Raw genomic sequence first — 24337 nt, forward strand, 5'->3', positions numbered from 1 at the left:
CTGGGCCCAGTTTAATATACTAATACACAATTTCACACAATATAGTAAGGGGTCCCTAGCCTAGAAATCTAGACGCACTAGCGGCAGCAAATACACATTTTAATGATATAGTATGGCTTGTCAGGCTAGGGGGTCCCGGCTCCACCTCTCCATCAGCTTGGGCATCCTTGGCTTGAAAACATTGAAGACCCCTGAACTAGTTTATGGTTTTATTTTTGCTTTATTAACAAATAGAACAAAACTGTTTAGCCACAGGTAATGTATACAAATAGTAAAAGATAAAAATAATCAATGAAAAAAGTAAAAGTAGTAATTGTGCCAAACTAAAATTTGTTTTTAATGATAGTTCCTGTAAAAAATGTGTGAAGTTTGGTTTGGAGTCTGTCCAATTTTTTTTATATATAAATGTAAACATTTACCTAAAAACAAGTCCTTTTCTTTTTTGTTGTCGTCAAACTAAAAAAAATTCCTTCTCCACTTCTCCCATACAACTTCTATGCTGACTGTGCCACACTGTCTAACTCTCGCGATATTTCGTCTGCGAGAACACAAGCGGAAGTAAATAGTCGCCATGGCGTGTGTTAGCTAGTGAGAGACAGGGGATAAAGTAGTAAGTGAAGCGTGGAGGATGCTCCTGAAGTTAAACGAATAATAATAAAAAATAATTTAGTTCAATTTAGTTGGTTGGACGTTGATAAATAACAGCCACGCTCTTTTTGCACTTCCATGACAAATGCATTGCGAGAGCCGAGGAGTCGTGCAGGCACGTTAGAGGAGGCCTGGAAAAGACGTTTGCTATGCTAAGCTAAGCTAAGCTAAGCTAACGTTAACGCGGATGAAGGGGAGTTTTTAGCATCATTAGCTTAGCCAAAGATCACTAAAGTGTCTGCTTCCCTTAAAGAAGAAGAAGTAAGTGGGTAAGAAACAGAAACATCGGCCCAGCTGGCGGTGGAGGGGAAGTTTCGCTGGATCTAAAATGATCATTGAAAACCTCGATGCCTTGAAAACATGGCTGTCTGAAACCCTCGAGCCCATGTAAGTAACGCACAGCTGTTAACCTAATTTTATGAGCAGTTAATCTATTCATTTTCATGCAAAAATATCTATTAAATTATGTCTTTACGGGTATTTAATGATATTTACTGCTTTTATATCTCCAGCTGTGATGCAGACCCTTCTGCCCTCGCAAAGTATGTTGTTGCTTTGGTGAAGAAGGATAAAAGTGAGAAGGAACTCAAAGCCCTGTGTATTGACCAGTTGGATGTATTTCTCCAGAAAGGTAATTATCCTTAAATTACCACTTTGTTCCTTATTCAATTTCCCCTAAAATTTACATTCATATGGGTTTTTTTCTAGTGTTGTAGTCAAATCCACCTGACCTGAGGCTGAGTCAAGACCAAAATGAAACCAATGCAAGACCATTTTCAAGACCAGCTTAAAAGAAAAGATAATATTATATAAAATCTGAACCGTATTTAATGTTAACAAAGTTTGGATTGCTGAAGTCTCCTCCCACTGTTGACACTGCAAGCAGATACTTTATTAGAACTATTCTGATTATCTTAAAGTTATTGAATTCAGGGGTGCAAACTTGTCACCTTTCGGCGAAATTCGCCGTTTTGGATCCCAAATTGGTCATTTGTGTGATTCGTGTAAATCCGCCAAAAAAAAAAAATTTGAGAGGGGGGGGTCCGGCGAGGCGAGGCAAGCCGGACCGAGCCATTGCACCTGTCTCTTTAAGGCGCATGCACCTTATCTGGATGACAACGAGTGGTGGCAGCGCTCCTCTTCTGTCCAGCAATACACACCTGAAGCTTCACTTTTAATACAGACTAACTAACGCGACTTTTTGAGCATGGCGAGTGAAAGAGTCGGAGCAAGAAGATGCGCCAGCAGCCGCGTTGTATAGGTCTGCTCTGCTATATGGGACCGCGTGTGTGTGATGATCGCGATCGCGCGCGGCCAATTAGCGATTAGCGCGTTTAGCATTTATTAGCGCTGCAGCGCGAGCTGTGCAGCAGGAGGAGGAGGAGGTTGACTGACTGTGACAGGACACCTCTGCCTCTGTTTCACTTTATGTTGCTGGTAAATAATGTGGTTGTAAAAGTAGTAGGCTAAAGTTAAATTATTTTGTATGCACTAATTAAAGGGGCAGAGCTTTAAGAGACATTTTAGCTTTTATATTTTATAAGATATATTTTTTGTAAGAACCACAATTAATAAATATAGGTTATATATTTCAGTGAATATCTAATTGTTCTTAGCATTTGTTAGATAACTTTATTTGCCCAATAAATTAAAACATGATGGAACTATCAATGTCTCCTCTCTTGCCACCAGAATCTCACCTACTTTTAACCTCAGACTGTCACAATGATGGATCAGATGTCAGACCGCCTCATTCTTTCAGTTTTAACCTGAATATAGAGACATGATTGATTTTCCCAACAATCAAAGTATACAAAACCAAACCGAAAACCATGACCACAAAACCGTGAACCGAACCGTTTGCTTGAACATCTTTTAAATACTGCCGCTTAATATGTTTTATGTAACCTATGGCATTTTTAAGCTTCATGTGTGTTATTGGACAGAAAGAGCAGCGCTACCTCGGAGCATAGTCTACGTAGCCTACAGAAAACACATTTACATCAATAAATAAATGTTTCACAATGAACCAATCAGTCTGTATTAAATTGTATTTAGTTTGAAGGCAAGGTTTGCAAGGTTCATCTGATGGACATCAAGGGACAGATTCTCCAAGTTTTGCACAGCTTTTGCTCATGCTAAACCTGCACAGGCTGAAGACCCTCTTCACATATTTCAAAACCAAACACAGAGAGACAGATTGTGCAGGTTTAACAGGAGCAAACCTGAGTAAATCTGGACCCTAGTCTCATGCTAAAATTGACTGTAAATTCACCTTTAAAGTTGGTTTTTAAAAACATTTCCCCGGGGGAGCATGCCCCCAGACCCCCCTAGGGGGTCGGTATCTTGTCACCTTTTTTACCCCTGATGAGTTTGCACCCCTGTGAATTACAACACATAAACCAAAGTGAGCAAGTGACAGAGAGACATTTGTGGTTTAAAAAAAGAAAAGAAAAAGATGTCACTGCAGCTGTGGTTTTGACTAGTCTTGAGAAAAAAAAAATCCAGAGATAAGACCAAGACCTTGAACATGTGCTTGAAACACAAGCAACTGGTCGTGTTTTGAGAAAAAAGACAGACGTTTGAAACACTTTGGGGATGTTGTCTAAACACTGTAAGTCTCCATTAATGATCTGGATTAGAAAATTAAAGATTCTCCATTTTGATGCACCAGAAAAATAAAAGCTGTGATAACTTGGATCAATGCATATTATTTGTTTATATAAATGTGTAGGTTTGTGTCCGGAATACATGAGAGGCTTAAACTGGAGGGAATAAATCGTCTCCCTCATGAAAAGCTTTACTTTGTGTGTTAATTATCATCAATGCTTCCACATCAATCCTTGATTTGCACCATGAATGTCTTTCAGAGACTCAGCCATTTGTGGATAAGCTGTTTGAAGCTATCAACAACAAAAGCTACCTCCCTCAGCCTGAGCAACCGTCAACTCTGGGCAAAGTAGAGAAGGATGAGCAGAAGAAAGATGAGGTGACTTTTTTTTTTAAAGAACCATCACATGTGCATGAAAAACAATATGGAGGAGGACTTCTTATTCTTATCGACTCTCTGATAAAAACACGATTTATTGAGATTTCTTTTTTCTTTTTTCAGCCAAATCGGGAAGAAGAAAGAGAGAAGAAGTTCTCTCGACGGGTGAATCACAGCCCTTCACAATCAAGCTCTCGCTACAGTCGAGACAGCAGGTGTGTGTGTGTGCATCTGCAAGTTTGTCAAATATCTTGTCCTCAGTTTGCATTTTTTCTCTTCGCCTACTGTTTTCAATTTCACACTTATGTTTTTTCTTTTTTTTAGGAGGGGAGATGACCGTAAGAGAGACGATCGCTCCAGGAAGCGAGAATATGACCGCAACCCGCCGAGGAGAGACTCGTACCGCGATCGCTACAATCGCAGGCGAGGACGCAGTCGCAGCTACAGTCGCAGCCGCAGCCGGAGTTGGAGCAAGGATCGGCTCAGAGACCGCGACAGAGAGAGGGACCGGGACCGGGACCGAGACAGGGACAGAGACAGGGATCGGGATCGCAGCCGCAGCCGGTCCCACAGCAGAACCCGGTCCAGAAGCAGGAGCAGAGGTGAGAAGAACCTCATTCAGATACATCAGGCCTGTGTCGGTTAAAAACAGCCGCCGAGGGCAATGACCACAAATAGGGATGTCACAATAATACATTTTCTTGGTGCGATTATTGTCAGAGAAATAATCACGCACTGCAAAAACTCAAAATCTTACCAAGAATATTTGTCTTATTTCAAGTCAAAATGTCATTTATAGTCAAAACAAATCTCATTATACTTAAAATAAGACTCATCACATTAAAAAGTAGCTTGTTTTTAGACACTTTTTACTTCTTTTAAGCAGATTTTCACTTGAAATAATCTGATAGTGGGGCAAGTTTTTCTTTCTTATTACAAGCACAAAAAGCTTGCTTTCATTGGCAGATTTTTCTACTTATTTCAAGTGAAAATTTGTTTGAAACAAGTGAAAATTATCTAAAAACAAGTTCATTTTTAGGTGATGAGTCTTATTTTAAGTGGAAAGAGATTAGTTTTGACCAGAAATGAGACATTTTGACAAGAAATAAGACAAATATTCTTGGAAAGACTAATTAATTTCACAACACTAAGAATGTGTAAAAAGTCAAAATATAACTACATTACTCAATATATACACAAAATATTTCAAGTATCTATTTTATTTATTTATTTAAAAGGGACAATACACATTAATGAACATCAGTACGGTTGTACAGATGTAGAGTTAGCAGCCTGCTAATTTGCATCCGCAGTCCCTTGGCAGGTAATAAACGAACTGACAGAGAAATTCACAAGAATTAATTAGTATTAATATAGGACCAATTATTAATCCCCAGGGGAAATGTTTGTTATCTATACCAAATGTTTACGTTTTTTGTTTTTTTAGATAGATAAGTGGACCAGTATCTGTGCATTTACCTTTATTTTTTTGCACATCTGCCGATATAGTTCCAACATCATCTTTTTGGGAAAGTAACAGTATTTAGTAATCTTTACTTAATTAATTAATTGTGGCTTTTAATACCACGATTAATTGTGAAAACAAGTAATCATGACATCCCTAACCACAAAACATGTGTTTAGGGTTAGAAACACAACTTTTCTTCTTACACAGTGCAGTCTGAGCAAAGTTCACTCTGTTTGAACTCTGATCCTGTTTGCTGCTGACCCGTCAGAGTGAGTCCAGTTAGATCACAGCTGACCGGGACGCAGAGATGACGTCATCCACAGAGATGTGCTTGTGTAATTTACTACAGAGATGTGTACTGGATTGAACTGTTCAATCAAATGCAGCTGTTTTATTTGAATCAGCAATGAGCAAAGGATTTGGAGCTGATTGATACAGTGAAAGCAGCTCAGACACCTGCAGCATATCAAGTAAACGATGTGGTCAGCTCTGTTCACACCTGCATTGCATTGCATTGAATTGAATTGAAATCTTTATTTCGAACATGCATGAAACAAAATCTCCACGATCAGAGAGTAAAATAATAATAAAAAAGAAAAGTTTTATAAAGTATATTATATATTAAATAAAACAACATCTACAAAAAAAACCCTCTCTGTTTCATTATAAGCAAAATAACAGCAAAATTAACAACGCAACAGTGTATATATACAGTACTATAACAGTATATTACTAATGATGATAATAATAATAATCAAAATATCACCAAAAGTAACAATAAATCAGTATGATAGTACAATACAAATTTATAATAATGATAAAATATAATCAATAATAATAAAAATGTGTCCTGATCGACCTCCCTCAGATCACCTGTGACCCTGTCAATACCAGGTCTGAACTGCACCGTTGATAAACAGTGACAGGACGATTAGAGGATTAGATAAGACTTTTTTCTTTTCATTCATTGATCCCACCTATGGGAAATTTACTTGTCACAGTAGCAGAGTGTAAAAATAAAAAAAATGCTGAACAGTTTTATACAAAGAATCAGGGAAATAAATATATACAGTTGACTTTGTACAAAGGATAAAGATTAAAAGCTGAAGATATTTACACAGGGAATTAAATATACAGTCAGTGTGTATCTAGAGTAAATAAACTTGTATAAATACAACTTGTTGGAGTGGTGGAGTTGAAAACAAATGAATGAACAGTACAAAAAGTTATTTTGGCGTTGAACAGTTTAATAGCAGTTGGGATGAATGAATCAGCTTTTATTTAAAACCATAAAACACCATTTTAGATGTTTTAGTTTAATTAATCCCAAGTATAAAAGTCGTATTTACCGTCATGACTGTTGTCTCTCTGGACAGAACGAGATTCTGGGAAGCTGAAGTACGACCACGATCGAGGAGTCGACAGGTCGGAGGGAGCGGACGGCTACAACGCGGCGACGGCGGCGGCTCTGGTCTCCACGGCAACCACTTCACACTTCCCGGTCCCGACGCTGAGCAGCACCATCACGGTCATCGCCCCCACGCACCACCACAGCAACAACACCACCGAGAGCTGGTCAGACTTCCGTCCCGATCACCCCGTGGACCGCGGCCCGTTCGGTCGGGGGCCGCCGCCGCCGCCGCAGCAGAGGAAGAGGTGCCGCGACTACGATGGTAAGTTTACTGCCCTTGCAGTGCGTGAGCTTATGCAGAGCTAGACAGTCAGATAACGGGTAGAAGTCCCTCAAAAAACCACAAGGCTTGACTTCTTGTCCTTTAATGAAACTGAAATTATTACAGATAGAAACACAATTTACTCAACCACTGGCCAAGTAGCATTGTATGAGTACATTTCAATTAGCATCCATCAATCCACAATATATTATATATATTACCGAAAACATAACTAATCAGGTCTTAATCACAAAAATAGAATACACAATTATGTAACACTGTTCACATATTATACTTACAGATAAATATTCTCCAAGGCAAAAGCGTAGGAAAACTCCAACAATATGATTTCAGCAGTCTGTTTAGCTGTCTGTGCTCACTTTTTTCACCTAAGCACGAGACCTGAGCATGCAACAGAAAAACACAGCATAGCTGGACTTGCTGAGCCGAGCGCTCACTCCGATGCGGTTTCTGCGAACCAAAGAAAATATACTTTTTAGACCTGCTTAATTATTAACTTATTATCTCGCTCCAACCTTCAATTACACTGGTTGCCAGGTACGTCTAAGGCGAGTGGCTAGTAGCTAAAGCTAAGCTAACACTCGGCTAGTAGCTAACGCTAACCGTATTTAACGAGCAGCAGCTCTGGTGTTGACAGTACCAGCTGACCGTTAGTTAGCATTAGCATTAGCATTGCTAATGACAGCACGATCTGGCACCCCTTGAGCTCCGAGTCACGTGACAACAACGTCCTAATGCTATTGGTGCAGAGATCATTTCCTGTCAACATTGCCAATTACATATTTCGGACCCGTCAAAATGAATAAAACAATTATTTCTACACTATACTTTTTTTTTTCAGTAAAATTAATATTTTAATTCTGTACCCCTCTAGACGTTCTGTGGATGTTTTATTTTTTTTTTAATTAATTGTTTTAATGAAATTTTTTTAACTATAACCTTTAAATCCATGGTCTAACGCACCGTGAGACCGAGTAGAACCCCACTGCCAGAGATCAAGTTTGCCGACCGCAAACTTCTCTAGTTGTAGCGACTTCAGCACAGACCAATAGATTGAGAGATTCATTTGTCCCTGCAGTGATCAGTGCTTTTAAATTACTTATGTTGAATGTTTTTTGGATGCTGCTCATAGACACAAATAATGTTCAGACCAGCAACAAACGTCATCAACAGTACAAATGGTGTCCCAGCCCATAATACGAGGCATCAAACACCTGCTAGATTTGCCTGGTTTCTATTGAAACAAGACGAAGATACAACTCACCCACTCTCCTCCAGCTGGTTCCCACTAATGCAGAAGCCCTGCACAATGCCATTTGTTAGGCTACATACACGTTTACTTGGCATTTATATCATATAATTTGGGGTTATGTAAGCCGCTGGACAATTTGAATTTCCCTCCAGGGGATGAATAAAGTATTTTTCTTCTACTTCTTCTTCTGACAAGTCGATTAGAGTGCAGTAGAAAAGTAACGAGTCCAGTGACGTTCATTTCAAAAAAATGCAGCAGCTTTGCTGACTGATGGTTTGAGCAACTCATCTCTATTCATTTCGCTGTCAACACTCACTAGTTATTATTAGAAACAGATAGGAACTCTGATGCATTCGGTAATCGACTCGTCAGGGCTTTCCTACATGTAGGAAGCAGCTGGACGAGAGTGGGTGAGTTGTGTTTTCGTCTCTTTCAGTAGAAACTAGGCAAAGCAAGCAGGTGTTTGTGCTGCGCCTCAGTTTCATTTGAGTTTCACACAGAGCTTTCTGATGGCGGTTGGCTGGACTCTCTCCATGTTTCCCCTTCTGCATTTACATTTTTTTACTCATGAACTATAAATTACTTTTTTTTTCATTTAAAGACTATTTTTAGTATTTGGAAATCATTTCCCATCCCTAAAAGATAAAATACCCTTAAAGGCTGAGGAGTTGTGATGTTGTTGAGAAATAATAAATATTCAAAAATCTTACTATTATATCTTTTAAATAACTTTAATACACATACATAAACACAAACAGTACTGGAAACGGGTACCGTTGTGTACCAGTACTGTATTGATTCAAATGTGAAAGGTGAATATCCTTTTAAAGGACAATTCCGGGCAAATTCAACTCGGGTTGTATTTTCCTAACATTTTAGGTCTAAAAGAAGGAATCTGAAGATTTTCAGTTTAATTGCTCCTGTTTAGTAGTAGTTGTGTCTGTCCCTGCATCGCCTTGCGAGAAGTTTATTTACTTCAAGCAAGCCGACATGTTTGTAAAACTAGATCTAATTCAAAGTCTTGCGCGAGACCCAAGTTGATGCTCAGTGTGTTCACGTGCAGTCGGAAGCTCCCGTTTGTGTCATAAACACAGGAATATCAACTCTTGACTTGCTTGAAGTAAATAAACTTCTGGGTGCATGTTTGAGTCACCATCTGACGCTGTCTGTGGCTTTGAGGGATGGAAACAGCCTAAGCAGCAGAACTTCAATCCGCTCCCATTCATCGCTGCCGTGGCGATGCGGGGAGAGACACAACTACCACAAAACAGGAGCAATTAAACTGAAAATCTTCAGATTCCTTCTTTTAGACCTAAAATGTTAGGAAAATACAGCCCCGAGTTGAATTTGCCCGGAATTGTCCTTTATTGTGTGATCGTCTTCTCCTCCAGCTGTAGGTGTGTGTGTCTGTAGGTGTGTGTGTGTGTGTGTGTGTGTTTGCTGTTGTCTAACATGTCTGCTGTGTTTTCCAGAGAAAGGCTTCTGCATGCGAGGCGACATGTGTCCCTTCGACCACGGCAGCGACCCCGTCGTCGTGGAGGACGTCAACCTGCCCAACATGTTGCCCTTCCAGCCTCCACCCATCCCCGGCGTGGACGGACCGCCGCCGCCGGGGCTCCCGCCGCCGCCGCCGCTCATGAACCCCCCACCGGTGAACCTGCGGCCCCCGGTGCCCCCGCCCGGTGCCCTCCCACCCAGTCTCCCACCTGTTGCAGGTAAGAATTTAAACGTTTTGGTTTATTTTTTTTCATGGTGAACAAATTCAAAGTCAGATGTGCTATTTTCACAATATGAGAAAATCATGTAACATAGATGTTAATTAACCTCAATACAGGGTTCCTACGTAAGTATGGAAAATGAAAACTATTATATGGAAATATATTTATCTTAATACTTATCTGGATTTGGTCTGATCTGAAGTTATTTGGGTTAATTATTTTGTATGCCCTATTGTAACGAGCTACAATCTCCTGGAAATTATTTGGTGACATAATGGCACACAAATTCAGAATAATGAAAACAAAAGATTAATTGCATAATTTATTCACATGATACACATCTAATGTCACAAATTATTAGATATTTTTTTATCAAGAAGTCTGGTAATTAGGGTCTGGAAAAAGTGTGGAATTTTGAAATGTCAAATGTGTAGGAACCCTGTCAATAATCGAATGTAACAAACCTAAAAAAGGTGAAATTCAGTAGATGTGAGAGTGAAAACACACAGGGCTGCAGCTAACTGTTATTTTCATTACTCATTAATGAATCCAATTCTTTTTTTCAATTATCTATTTGATCATTTAGTCGTAAATATGGCAAGAAATTCACAATTTCCCAGAGCCCACTGTGACATGTCCATATTTCCTGTTTATTTCCGAATAAAATATTCAGTTTACCATCACACAGGTCAGGGGGAAGTTTCAGGTTTTCACAGATGAAGATCTGAAACTTGATTTGAACTAAAATGAGAAACGTTGGTATTAGTCACATCTTAAAGGCCCAGTGTGTAATATTTGTCAAGGTTTATTGGCAACATCTGAATATACTACCAATTTATATATTTCTATAAATAAAATCTGTTTGGTTTTCATAGCCTTATAATTCTACTTAGAGAGTGTCGCCATCTTGCGCTGCCATTGTTTGTATGGAATGGAAAATCCAGCCAACCAGAGAGGGCGTTTCAAGAGTTTCACGTTCATAAATAAACAATAGAATTAATTTAATAGATAAATAATATAATTGGAAAGCTAGATGTCACTGTTTTCCCCTTGTTTTACACACTGGACCTTTAAAGTTTCAATATATTTTAGTATCAAATGTAATAAAAACAGTGGTGGTGTAATTTTACAAAACACACTGGAGCACAGGACGTGTATAGCAACTCTAATATCTGTGTTGCCAGGCAACAGTTTGGATCCAAGCCCGGAACATGTTTATGTTTGAAACAGTGAAAGTGATTTGTCTCTGAAACCACCTGTCTGTTCATACTCTGCTTGAACTTCTCCTCGTTCTGTCTTCTTCTTTTTTATCAGTATATTTCACTCTGCCTGACACAGGTCCTCCCCCTCCGCTCCCCCCGCTGCAGCCGGCCGGCATGGACGCGCCGCCCAACTCCATCACCAGCTCCGTTCCCACCATCGTCACCTCCGGGATGCGCTCTTCTCTTCCCCAGGTCTCGGCGCCGCTCTTCACCGCCGGTAAATTTAAATGTTGTATTTCTACATCCCTGCTGCTGCTGCTGTGTGTGTGTGTGTGTTAACTAGGGATGGGCATTTTGAATAATTTTCTAACCGAGTAACCTAACCTGGTTTTACCCGGGTAACTGATTACTGTAATAAAAATAAAATGGCGTCATGTCTAACGGACAGAGCGCAGTCGGGGCATAAATGCACTCTGTCCGTTAACTGCGCTCTGTCCGTCAGACAGTCCGCATTACTGACACACAGCGTCGTCAGACAAAATATCAGGTGGATAATAAGAGTACAGACTGGAATTTATTCTGCGTTCATAACAACTCGGAGGTCGGAATTCCCAGCTCGGAAATTTCCGACTTCCGACCACATTGCCTTCACGCTGCAGGAACTCGGAAGAAAAAAAAACATGGATACCTGAAGGAAGTTTGGCGTATTGTGGCTCATAGCTGAATACGAAAAATCAATGCAGCAGTAAATGATGTTTATTTTGGAGGAGAGGAGACGCTGCAGATGAGTGCACATATAATGTTACAGCCTTGATAACAGTTAAACCTTATTTCCGTCACATACGAGGAAACACAATTTCACACCATACAACAATCACAGCTTAATATAAAACGTATTTCATAAAGGCTACTGCAATAATACACAAAAATATGCATTAAAACCTCAACAAACAACTTAAAATGTCTAAATTCTAACTGTTTAAGACGAGGGCTGCCATGTTTTGATGTTGTCGTAACGTCAAGTCGGAAAGTCGGAGCTCTGATATGATACCCGAGTTCCCGACCTGTAATTTCCGAGTTCGACGCCGTTCAATTCATTTTTTACAACTCGGAGCTCGTTTTTTTCCGACTTCCGAGTTGTCTTGAACGCAGCATTAGGTTTCAGTTACTTGCCTGTGATTGGCCCGACCACATGCCACTCAAAAACAGTGAGCGAATCAGAGGAGAGGTTCTCATTCTCTCTTCTGATTGGCCAAATGACCTGTGCCTGCTAGATCTCCAGAAAGAGGCAACAGAAAGGGGCCGTATAAACGATATTAAGCAGATCACAGGTACTCAAAACCAATGATACATCTTGTTAGGGATATCAGCAGGTAAATAAACCCAGAGAAAAGTGCACAGCATGGGGCCTTTAAGTTTTTCTTTCTTATTACAAGCACAAAAAACTTGCTTTCACTGGCAGATTTTTCTACTTATTTCAAGTGAAAATTTGTTTGAAGCAAGTGAAAATTATTTAAAAACAAGTAAATTTTTAGGTGATGAGTCTTATTTTAAGTGGAAAGAGATTAGTTTAGACTAGAAACAAGACATTTTTACAAGAAATAAGACAGATATTCTTGGAAAGATTTTGCTTTTTTGCAGTGTGCTGCTGCTGTGTGTGTTAACTAGGGATGGGCATTTCAAATAATTTTCTAACCGAGTAACGTTAACCTAACTTGGCTTACCCGGGTTATATGGGGCATATGTGCATCTTTTTGCGGGGCATAAATGCGCTCTGAGCACCACAGATTCTTGTAAAAGGTTTGAAAGTTCGAGGCTCGATCCAAAAACGCTTTTACACAGCAAAAAATATTTAAGATTAAAAACAACTTTTTGTGCAAGTATGTTTTTCCCACAAGGTCTGAAATAAATATCTGTAAAGCAAATGAGCGAGGACTTGTCAGAGAAGTGTTAATTTCTCTCTTATTTTTCTTTTCTTTTTTGATTATTATTGTGAAAACCAACATTTAATCATCACAAAGTGAGTGAAAGGAGGAGTTCCATATTCTGGCAGGAATTTAGGTTATAATCAGTCAAATTAATTTCACACAACTCTGCAAAAAAAGACTATTTGATTTAAAAGTAAATAAAATTAAAGTCACCTTAAGGTTGGGGCGAAACATTTAAAAAGTTTTAAACTCCACCGACATTAAGGAGCAGCAGGGAGACCGGTCCAGCTTCGGCCGAACTTCCTGTTGCTTGATCCGAAACTGTTTAACGCTACGAAAAAGCCAAATCATGGCATGATTGTGTAGTTTTTAGATCCGATGCTAGACTGTTGCTCTAACATGCCATTTTTTAAATCCTAGGTTAACCGGGTAATAATCCATCCGTGCACATCCCTAGTGTTAACTTTACCGTTTCCTGAGTTTAACCGTCCTTTCTCTCCCGGTCAGACAACTATGAGTCAGACGTGTACAACCCTGAGGCTCCCAGCATCACTAATACCTCCAGGCCGATCTACCGCCACCGTGTCAATGCCCAGAGACCCAACCTGATCGGACTCACAATGGGGGAGGTGGACCAGCCGCAGAGAGGTATTGTTCCCATGAACTGAACCATCCGATCTTTGAATAGATTGTCTTAAAAACATGCATGTACTGTACTTTCCTAGTGCTACAATGCTTCACACTGTGGCCAGTGTGGTCCAGCCTGTTGCTGCTGCACAGACGAGGACAAAACCAGTTCAATGTGTTTTTTTTTTTAGCTTTTTAAACTACCGGTATCTTCTGTTTATGCTTTTCTTTTTTTTGTTCTGACATGTCTGTGTTTGTCCGTCACCAGAAAAGATTCCCAACAACAGTATGAGGATTGTTATGGAGTCGGATTCAAGGAAGAGACCGGCCCTCTCCCATGACGGAGGCCTCCCCTCCAAGAAACCCTGGTTCGACAAGTAAGAAGCTTTATTAATTTTTTTAACAAATCACACGCTGATTGTTGAACACCTTCATCTTTAAACTTGTCGATCCTTCTCTCTCTCCTCTCTGCTCAGACCCAACTTTAACAAGCCCAACCACCAGGGCTACCACAAAAGAGCCCCGTTCTGTCCCAACACCAAGCTGCTGGTTCGGCAAATTCCCCCCGAGCTCAACAACATCAGCAAACTCAACGAACATTTCAGCAAGTTTGGCACCATCGTCAACCTGCAGGTCAGTTCCCCTCGTGCTGCTGTAGACAAGATGCTCAGTTCTCAGTAAAAATGTGTTTTAAATCATTACAATGGATGGGTCAATGTGTGAACAGGGGTTTTTATGAATAAAGTCTAAGTTTATTTAGTGGTTTAGTTTTATTGACTGTTAAACCATAGCTTATAATTAAATTTAGGTCGTTTGAGTCATCTGATTAGTCACCAGTAATGTGATCTGAAACAAATGTGATGTAACTAGAAGGAGAAGTCATAATAATAATTGAATTATTGACTCCCTCATCCAAACACGGCCGTATTATCCCATTTGGTATTCTTTGTGTGGGCTTTAGTTTCCTCATTGGGCTGTTTATCTGAAACTACTTTTATTATTAATATTGTCTCGGCCTGTGCTTCAGTGTGGTTTCTTGTGGTTTGATTAATGTCTTTTGTAAACACAGAGCTCCAAGTGTGCTTTGATTTTTGCTGTTAAATCTCAGTTTTACACCCTAATCTACTGTGATTCTCAAAAAACATGGACAGAAGAGTGGGAGGGGGTCTGAAACCGTCTATTATACCAGTGGTTCTCAAACTTTTTCACATCAAGGACCCCTAAAATGACACAAATTAGACCACGGACCCCATTAGAACAAAATTTTGAAGCAAACGTCAGAAATACACAATTATTTGTTCTGAGACTGAAGAACGTTACTTTTTTAGTCCGTTCAAATTAGGGCCAATGACTTTTGAATTTTTGGAAATATTGTTTTGAGGAATTGGTACAATTTCTTTTAAATTGTTTACACATTTGTAGAAAAAAATGGTTAAATTTCTCAAAAACAAACAAACAAGTGTTTAGAAAAAATTCTAGAAAAAAGTAAGACATAAAAGAAAAAAACATAACAATTTTCCAAAAAAAAAGGTAAAATTTTCCAGAAAAAAGTCTAGAAAAACTGATAACATTTTAAAAATAAAATTAAAAAAAATCTAAAAAGAAAGTTCTAGAAAAATGATAAAATTTCAAGAAAAAGTTTCTGACCCAGTCTTGTTGTTTCCTCTCCCAGGTGGCGTACCAGAACGACCCGGAGGGGGCGCTGATCCAGTTTGCCGCTCCGGACGAGGCCAAGCGGGCGATGCAAAGCACCGAGGCCGTGCTCAACAACCGCTTCATCAGGGTGCACTGGTTCCGTGACAACGGGAGCGACGTGCCGGGCCAGTCTCACTCTCACCCTCATCATCATCATCTTCATCAGCAGCAGCAGCCGCAGCAGCAACAGCAGCCGCCGCCGCTGCAGCCTCTGACGGTCACGGTACGAAACGGATTAAAAACTGTCTTTATTACCAAGAGGTGGAGAAACTGTGACTTTTCAAACAAGTTAAAGGAGAATTTCGGTCATTTTTGACCCCTAAATCGTTGTCCTGATGGTCAAAAAACGTGACTTAAATTGATGCAGGCAAACCGGAGTTACACCATAGCTACCCGGTGCTATGGGGGCAATTTTTTCAAACACTCAAAAAACAATCAAATATCTATGGTACATGACTCAAATCCTTACAACACACCACTGAACTCATATAGTGTACAGTATAAACAGTATAAACTTTGTGTTTTTGCATGTAGCCACTCACCTCAGATAGCCGAACTCTGAAACATCCTGGAAAGACATTACTATCCCATCACAGAGCGCCTGCTCTCCCCACCACAGAAACTAACACTTTTACCTTGTTGTGATGATTTCTTTACTAAAATAAACGGTGGAGCAGTGCAGTGGTAATGTCCAAAATATCTCTGACCGTTTATTTTCGTGAAGAAATCATCACAACAAGGAAAAAGTGTTTGTTTCTGTGGCGGGGAGAGCAGGCGCTCTGTGATGGGATAGTAATGTCTTTCCAGGATGTTTCAGAGTTGGGCTATCTGAGGTGAGGGACTACATGCAAAAACACAAAGTTTATACTGTTAATACTGTACACAACATGAGTTCAGTGGCGTCTCTAAGGATTCCAGTCATGTACCATAGATATTGGATTGTTTTTTGAGTGTTTGTTGTGGTTAACTTGAAAGAATTGCCCCCATGAGTTAGCGTTGTTGCTATCCCTAGCGCCGGGTAGCCATGGTAACTCTGGTTTGCCTGCATCAATTTTAGTCACGTTTTTTGCTCCCCCCAACACAGGGTGACCATCAGGACAAAGATTTAGGGGTCAAAAATGACCTTTAATTGCATCAGATTTTTTTGCAAATTAATTATAAGAAAGGTAATATTTTGAAACTGAATTCGTTTTTTTTTTTTGCAGGAAATACTAATACACAACAGACCAAATGTAAACAACTCAATACAGTATAATGCTGTTAATTGTAGTACTAGTAAAAGTAAAAGTAAAAATCCAGCCTTGTTGTAAAACCCAGAAACCACTGATCTTAATTAGTAAGGATGATGAAGAGGCTCAGTCTCAATACAGGTTGCACTGCAGTTCTCAGTTTAATTGGAGCATAATTACCTGCATCCTCTTCTTGCTTTGCTGCTGTGTGAAATGTAACATCGTTCTTGTTCTGCTCTCACATGTCGTCACTTGGGGGGGAAAAAACAAAACAAAACCTGTTGCATTAACAGCAGCGACGCCTCCAGATTGTCCCTGAGAGTTTAAAACATGAGACTACAGCTCAGGAACAGTGGCCGTGTTAAAAACCCACCCTCATTGATCCGAGGTATAATAATGTGACGATCATATTTCCAGCAGCCGTCGACCACGTGTCTGAAGCAGTCGGTCAAAGATCGCCTCGGACCGATGCTCCCTCCCAACTCCGACTCCCCCCAGGACCCCGGCGTCGCCTCTCAGGTGTGTGTCGGCTGTGACAGTATTAAGAGCTTCTCTGTCTTTCTCTGCAGAAAACTAAACTTAATGTATTCTTCCCTGTTGGTGCAGAATCCCTCTAAAGTGTCGGTGAAGGACCGTTTGGGATTTTCCTCCAAACCTGCAGCTCCTGTCGAAAAAGTACGTGTTTTTTTTTTTGTTCACTGACGACTGAAACTTTATTTTTATTTTATTTTATTCTCTGTCCTATACTTCAGATTCACTCTAAATGCTTTGTGCAATCACTTTTCTTCTTTTTTTTTAGGTGTTTTCAACTTCTGCAGGCCTCACGAAGACGGTGTACAATCCTGCAGCCCTGAAGGCAGCGCAGAAAACCTCAGAGGAAGCCCTGAAGAAGAAACAGGTGAGGAGAAGGAGGAGAAAGGGAGGGAAAATGGAGAGAGGGGGAGAGATTGATGAGTACAGGACAAGAAGACGACTAATGCTACCCCGTACATCAGAAGACTTTGAAAAGATTTAGAAAAGACTCTTGGAAAACTATCAGCTCACATCTAAAGACAAGTGTTTAGAGTTTTTAGTCACAGCCTAGACTCAGACTGAGATTTTACAAAGACTATGAGTCACTATTTACAAGACTACAACTACATTATTTTAGCATTTTCCCCCCCAGCAATATTATCATATATCTTTCTAAATGTTTGGATCTCTTTTAGCCCAGTTGGGCTCTTCTTCCAAGAGTCCGTAGCATAAAAACATTACAGAATACAATACAAACACAATACACTATAACTGAAACACAATACAATATAAAACAGACATAAACCAAAAAACATACATACAACACATGAATGGCATAATATACACACAAAATTATACCTTCAATCACACAACTCACAATAAAAGAGTTCAAATACTTCTCAAAAAAAAAATACCCCTAATGTTTTGAAATGTGATTATTATTGTTGTAAAGCCTGGTTCAGGTTAAACCTAAACCATTTGTAATACAGCAACAGAAAGACATTTAACTTTATTTTATTGTCTAGTTCGACAGTCGGACACAACTGGAAAAATAACAAATATAAATCTAGGCATAAATAATTGATTAAAAACTGCTTAAGCGCAGCCACAGTGGGTGTTTTCACACATACAGGTGGTATACACAAGTGATATGTCGTTTCATTTTTTAGCTGGTACACACGTTTGTTTTCACTCTTGTCCAAACGCCGCGCACTGGTAGAGCGTTGTGTTTCCAGGACAACTGATCGGAAACGCATGTGACATCAAGTTTACATGACTCCCAGTTGTAAAAAATAATCTCTAAAGTAATGCTAAACTTTAACAACAGAGACACACACAGTGCACAAGTACCAGGGTTATTTGTAGCACCGGTCGTTTCATTTTATAAATTAACCACTTTATAAATTAACACTCTTTTGACTGTAGCCACGCCAACGGAGCTAAAGGAGCTAATGGAGCTAAAGAGCTAACTGAGCTAACAGCCTATTGGCTATAATTGGGTGCATTTACATTTTATCTTTTTAAAATGTTCATTAATGTACACTGTCCCTCTCAAACAAATAAAGGAAAAAGAAAAGAAAGAAAGGAACAACTGTAGTTAGAGCTCATCTATTGGTTGTTGATTGTGTTACGCGGCTGCGACTTGCGATGATATCAAACACGTTTGATAAAAGACTGATATGAAACAGTGCAGATTACTTCCTTAAACTTAACGATGGAGATGACGGGAGTCGCTGTGACTCCGGTAAAACTCCTAAGATTTGCTAAAGACTTTAATTTTTTTACTCTGGGACTGTGAAAATGTTTTGGTGTGAGCCCGGCTTTAGTAATCTTATTCTGAGAGTGTTCATGTGTTTTTAACAGGAACATCTGAGGCTACAGCAGGACGTGAGGAAGAAGAAGCAGGAAATACTGGAGAAGCACATCGAGACGCAGAAGGTGAGACGATCCGGTCCTCGTTGTGCAGCCTCGTCTCTAACCTCGACTCTGTGAGAGTGAAACCGAGTTGTGTGTCTGAGCCGTCGGAGCTCTGAGTCACCGCTTGAGCAACATGAAGCAACAGGAGTTCCTCCGTTTCTCAGACTCTGCTTTTAGATTTACCAGCAGTGTTGGAAATCTGAGTGTGGGAAGTGTGTGTGTGCGACTCCTGGATTGTGTCATCACCCAGTTAAATGGACGAGGCAGAGGCATCGTGTGTCGACATGTTTCGTTGTGTTTATTTTTTTATTTTTTAAAGAGACACAACGCAAATATGATTGTCGAGAGTGAAACGATTCGTAGTTTTCATCCAAACTTTTAAATTAAATTGTTGAATTCAAAGCGAATGATACAGAAAAGTTGAAGCTCCTGCTCTCGTCCTCTCCACAGCTCCTGATTTCCAAACTGGAGAAGAACAAAGCGATAAAAGCCGAGGACAAATCCCAGATCATGGAAACTTTAGGGAAGTTGACCAAGAGCATCACCAAACTCCAAGAGGAGATAAAGGGAATCTCGGGCGGCAACAACCTGCTGCACGCCGGCAAGAGCAAGGCCCAGGTAGAGTCTCCTCCCACACACACACACACACACACACACACACACACACACACACACACACACACACACACACACACACACACACACACACACACACACACACACACACAGTTAAAGGACAATTCCGGGCAAATTCAACTCGGGGCTGTATTTTCATCAACATTTTAGGTCTAAAAGAAGGAATCTGTAGATTGTCAGTTTAATTGCTCCTGTTTTGCGGTAGTTGTCTGTCCCCACATCGCCACGGCAGCAATGAATGGGAGCGAATGCAAGTTCTGCTGCTTAGGCTGTTTCCATCCCTCAAAGCCACAGACAGCGTCAGATGGCGACTCAAACATGCACCCAGAAGTTTATTTACTTCAAGCAAGCCGACATGTTTGTAAAACTAGAAAAATCTTCAGATTCCTTCTTTTAGACCTAAAATGTTCGGAAAATACAGCCCCGATCTGAATTTGCCCAGAATTGTCCTTTAAACGCGACACATTGCACATTGCTTGTTCATTCATGTGCCTTTGATTTATTAATAACGCCGTCCGTCCTGATTGGTTGCAGGCCCAGAAGGAGCTGCTGGACGCGGAGCTGGACCTGTACAAGAAGACTCAGGCCGGAGAGGACACGGCTCTGCTGAAGATGAAGTACACGCAGCTGCAGATCGAGGTATTCATCTCCTCCTGAAAAGACAAAACTTTCCCTCGCAAGCTTTAAAATGAATAAAAAAAGCTGTATTCAGAAAATGTTCAATAAAAGACAAAGCCATCGCAACCTCAGAGGGGTGTGTATATCCAGCCAAGTCAAAAATCAGAACCAGCACCAAATTAAGATGTACAACGGTAACAGCTGTCAATCTATGGAATAATCTGGAGAATGGTTTAAAAACATGCAGCACCATAATCTCATTTAAAATATATTCAAAAATAGAGTGATCAATTTATACAAGTTAGAGTAATGAGCTGTGTTGTTTATATATAATATATATATTTTTCTTTTGACTCTGTTATTTGCTGATATTTGTACATTTTGAATATAACTTGATTTATAAACAGGGTAGGCAAAATAAACTAAGCTTCAGCCTACACCTTTTCGGTCTAAATGTCTTTTTTGTTTTGCTTTTTTCAGTTTTTTTTTCTTTTTGTTGTCTTTAAAGACCTTGCCTAGCTGATGTATTCATGTGTGATCTTATTTCTATTGTAAAATGAGGTGACATGAAATAAACTAAACTTAAAAAAAGAAAGAAAATAGATGCGACTCCCACAGCTGCCACCAGAGGGCGCTCCTGCTCCTGCTCTTGATGTGATGCTGATCTTGATCTCCCTCTCCTCTGTTTTTTCCATCCAGGCGGCTAAACGTGGGCTCCTGTCGCCGGGTCGCGGTCGCGGCGCTCCGGCTCGGGGCCGCGGCGCCCTGAGGGCCCGGGGCCGCGGCGCCAGAGGCCGGGGCAGAGGGGCGCCGATGCACGCCGTGGTGGACCACCGGCCACGGGCGCTGGAGATCTGTGGGTTCTCTGACGCCGACCGCGTGGACGTGCTGCCTCACTTTGCTGTAAGTCGCCCGAAAACCACAGAAACAAAGAGATGAAAGTTTGATTTAAAGCTTTCAGCTCATTCAGGACACAAGAACTAACCTACCGACCTTCACACTGTCAAAAGCAAGTTGGATAAATCGTATTCAGGTCACTTGTAACTGCAGTGTGAACAGCACAAGTCGCATTGAATCTGACATTTTCTAATCAGAATCAGATTCAGACCTCAGTGTGAACAGCTAAGGCGGATTTGATGCGACTTTAACGTCACTTTACAATGTTTACTATAGGTTTTGTTTTAAGAAAAAAAAAAACGGCTCGATAAAATGTGGGATAATTTGAGGTGCAGCGGCGAGTGTTTACCGACAACAGACCAGCTGTAGTGAGAACGTGAGCGCTGAAGGAGAGGAGATTATAAATAAAAAGGACACGTGGACTTAAACTTTGGGTTGTAATAACCTCGTTGACGTTGTTTCTTGAGACACTTAGTCTCATAGTCTTCATATTCATATATAGCAGTGGTTCCCAACCGTTTTCAACCCCATTTTGACAACACAAATTTCTGGCGACCATGTGATCGTGGCCGTCAATCGTGTCAACTCAGATAATTTTATAAGCTGCGTTTTATTTGAACTCGATTTACTGTCGAGAAGTGAAAGTATAGAATACAGTTGTTTAAGATTGTGTGTGGTGTTTTTAATCATACATTTAAAAAGAATAATAATTAGTTAAAAGAATATTTTCATCAGTCATTTTTTTTAAATTTTTTTATCAATTACTAGACATTTCAGGCGAAAAACACTGCTATATAGGGTACAAACTAAAGTAATGATAGCCCAACTGAAACTAAAACACGGAGTTTGTCTCTTTTCCTCCTCAGCAGCTGCTCAGACATTTTCCAGCTTCCGTTTCACAGACATTTCAAAATAAAAGTGAAAATATCAGCCTGGTGTCATGCGGGTCAGTTTGAAACCGCAAACCGTTCACACTGGAATGCAGCTGCAATTAAAAAAAAAAGTGCACTTCCACAAGATGTTTGCATTGACAGAAAACAGTTTCTTCTCGGTCGTTGAAGAGTGAAGTGTGTGTGTGTGTGTTTGTGTGTGAAGTGACCAATATGTTGTGTGTTCACGATTTTGAAGCAATTTGGGGAGATCGAAGACTGCCAGATAGACGACAGCAACCTGACGGCGGTCATCACCTACAAGTCGAGAGCCGAGGCCGAACAGGTGAATTCTGACGTTTTCTTCCTGAGAGCTGCTGCTGTGAAAATCTGTTGCTGTCACGACGACACCGCACTCACCTGCTGTGTGTGTGTGTGTGTGTGTTTGTGTGCAGGCGGCGCTGCACGGAGTGAGATTCAACAACCAGACCTTGCGCCTGGCGTGGCACAAGCCCGTCACGACTCTGAGCGCCGCAGACGTCGACGAGGCCGAGCCGGAGGAGGACGAGGTTCGTTTGGCTTTTCTCTCTCTCTTTTTTTTTTTTACAGAAACGATGCTTTTTGTCTCTGCAGCAGGTTTAGTGTCGGGGGTTTCTGTTCAGACGATCAATTTTAACGTTAATCAGGGCAGGATTGATCTTTTTTGTTCCTTTCACAATGTTTAAAGGTGCAGGACAAAGTATTTACTTCAAAAACGAACATTTGGACATTCACTGATCACACTTTTTAATCAATTTCGATCAATATGGGACTTGATTTAACACAATCATAAAAAGCAACTGAAATATCAACCACAATTTGAAAAAACTATTTGTTTTTATTAGAATAAGTTAAAGTTAAAGATACTTTATTAATCCGTTGCAGGAAATTACAATGTTACCAGCAGCGGAAGACAACACAAGACCACAAACACGCATCATGCACAAAAATACACAATAACAACAATATAACAATAAGCTTCCTGTTCACTATTGATTTCATATCCTACAAAATAAAACTGAAAGAACATTAATTATCCATTTAAAGCAGGTTTTAATGTGAGCCTTTTCTCCTATTTAGGGCCTTAAACAAAATTATTTTGAGAAAAGTATGAAGTTGCAGGAGTTAGTAATCGCTCAGACACTGGGGGAATTTCAAAATAAAGGCGCGACTTTCATGTTATCATGTGTATCAATGTGTGATTGATGATTTCATTTGGGATGGATGCATCTTTACACTCTTCTTAACTCAGATGTATTTTATCAGAACTTATTCATGTTGCGGTTGTTGCACCTGTGCGACACAAGAGGGCGCCGTTGGACACGACGCCAGGCTCGGCTTCTGTCCTAATGTGGGTTTTTTTTTTCCGTGTCCACTTGTACTTTCATTAGGCGGCCTTTTAGTCTGCAGCGCGCCGCTCTAGAGCTGAGGGTTTAGTCTCTCTCGAGGCCGTTTAAATACACGGTGCTGATGGTGCTCAAAGTAAAAGGGCCTCTCCACTTGAAATTGCCTTTTGTTCACTGTAGAGAGCACTAATCTCTCTCCTTCCCTCTTCCTCTCTCCTTCTCCTCTCTCAGTACCCGGAGGAGTCTCTGAGCGACGACGTGCTGCTGCAGGACGACGACGAGGAAGAGGACAACGACAACGACAACAAGCGTCGGCCGTGGCGCAGATGAAGATCGGTGCAACGCTCGACGCTCCTCCCCCTCTCTCTTCCTCTCAGCGTGGAAGAAGACGAGCAACCAACCATCCTGCAACTTCATCATAAGATTTCAAAAGCCTGTTTATAAATCAGCAGGACACATTTCACTTTGGCTCCAGGTTTTTTTTTTTTTCTTTTTGTGTTTTTTTTGTGTCCCTCACAAACATGTAACTGGCAGAAGAACCATGTGTGAGTTTGATTAATTTTAATGTGTGTACCAGAGGCAACAATGCTGAATTTTTTTAATGCTCTTAATGTAGAAATAGTTCAGTTTTTTTTTTTCCCCTCTCCTCTCCTCTTCTCTTTTCGGTTCATAAAACCAAACCGTTGTCTGCACATAAAAATGTGCAGACAACTAGTTTGTCTGCACATGTGACAGCTGATCACTTTAAGACTTTCTGTTGATCTCTGAGTTTAAGAAAAAAACAAAAACCTGTGTTGTAATTTAACCGAACGACAAGACTGTAGCTTTTGCAGAATAGTATTAGGTTGAACTGGTTTAAATGCTCCTGTGTAAATATTTTATGTCTGGGTTTAAAGGATTTGTATGAAAGCTTGGCTTCTCAGTTCTTGGCTTTACTTTGGATTGTACAAAAAAATAAAGACTTGAAATGGTCTGAAAATATCCTGCCAAAAAAAAAAGAAAAGAGAAAAAAAGAAAAAAAAGAAAAGAAAATGTGGCAGTGAAAAAAGAAA

General features: G+C 40.3%; 1 protein-coding gene across 3 annotated transcripts; it reads left to right on the forward strand.

Moving 5' to 3' along the window:
* Window positions 1-550: 550 nt before the first annotated feature.
* On the forward strand, window positions 551-23960 carry rbm26 (RNA binding motif protein 26). Of its 3 annotated transcripts, none has more exons than XM_083996734.1 (22): window positions 551-1035; window positions 1161-1279; window positions 3519-3637; window positions 3761-3852; window positions 3962-4239; window positions 6482-6778; window positions 9524-9766; window positions 11084-11248; window positions 13407-13547; window positions 13795-13903; window positions 14003-14159; window positions 15199-15444; window positions 16868-16969; window positions 17057-17125; window positions 17250-17348; window positions 18827-18901; window positions 19331-19498; window positions 20051-20155; window positions 20834-21037; window positions 22160-22246; window positions 22356-22469; window positions 23517-23960. In XM_083996734.1, the coding sequence occupies exons 1-22, from the start codon at window positions 977-979 to the stop codon at window positions 23613-23615; spliced, it is 3147 nt and encodes a 1048-aa protein (XP_083852860.1). In that variant the 5' UTR covers window positions 551-976; the 3' UTR covers window positions 23616-23960. The 3 variants fall into 3 exon arrangements, with proteins under 3 accessions (XP_083852860.1, XP_083852861.1, XP_083852862.1); XM_083996735.1 differs by having other exon boundaries at window positions 11108-11248; XM_083996736.1 differs by having other exon boundaries at window positions 11108-11248; window positions 16871-16969.
* Window positions 23961-24337: the final 377 nt, after the last annotated feature.

This window comes from Trachurus trachurus (assembly GCF_905171665.1).
Source record: "Trachurus trachurus genome assembly, chromosome: 3".
NCBI lineage: Eukaryota > Metazoa > Chordata > Actinopteri > Carangiformes > Carangidae > Trachurus > Trachurus trachurus.

Coding starts and splice junctions, on each gene's coding strand:
- rbm26 (XM_083996734.1), top strand. CDS start 977: ATGATCATTGAAAACCTCGATGCCTTGAAAACATGGCTGTCTGAAACC. Junction 13,904..14,002: donor AAGAAACCCTGGTTCGACAA/GTAAGAAGCTTT, acceptor CTCTCTGCTCAG/ACCCAACTTTAACAAGCCCA. Junction 18,902..19,330: donor AGCACATCGAGACGCAGAAG/GTGAGACGATCC, acceptor TCCTCTCCACAG/CTCCTGATTTCCAAACTGGA.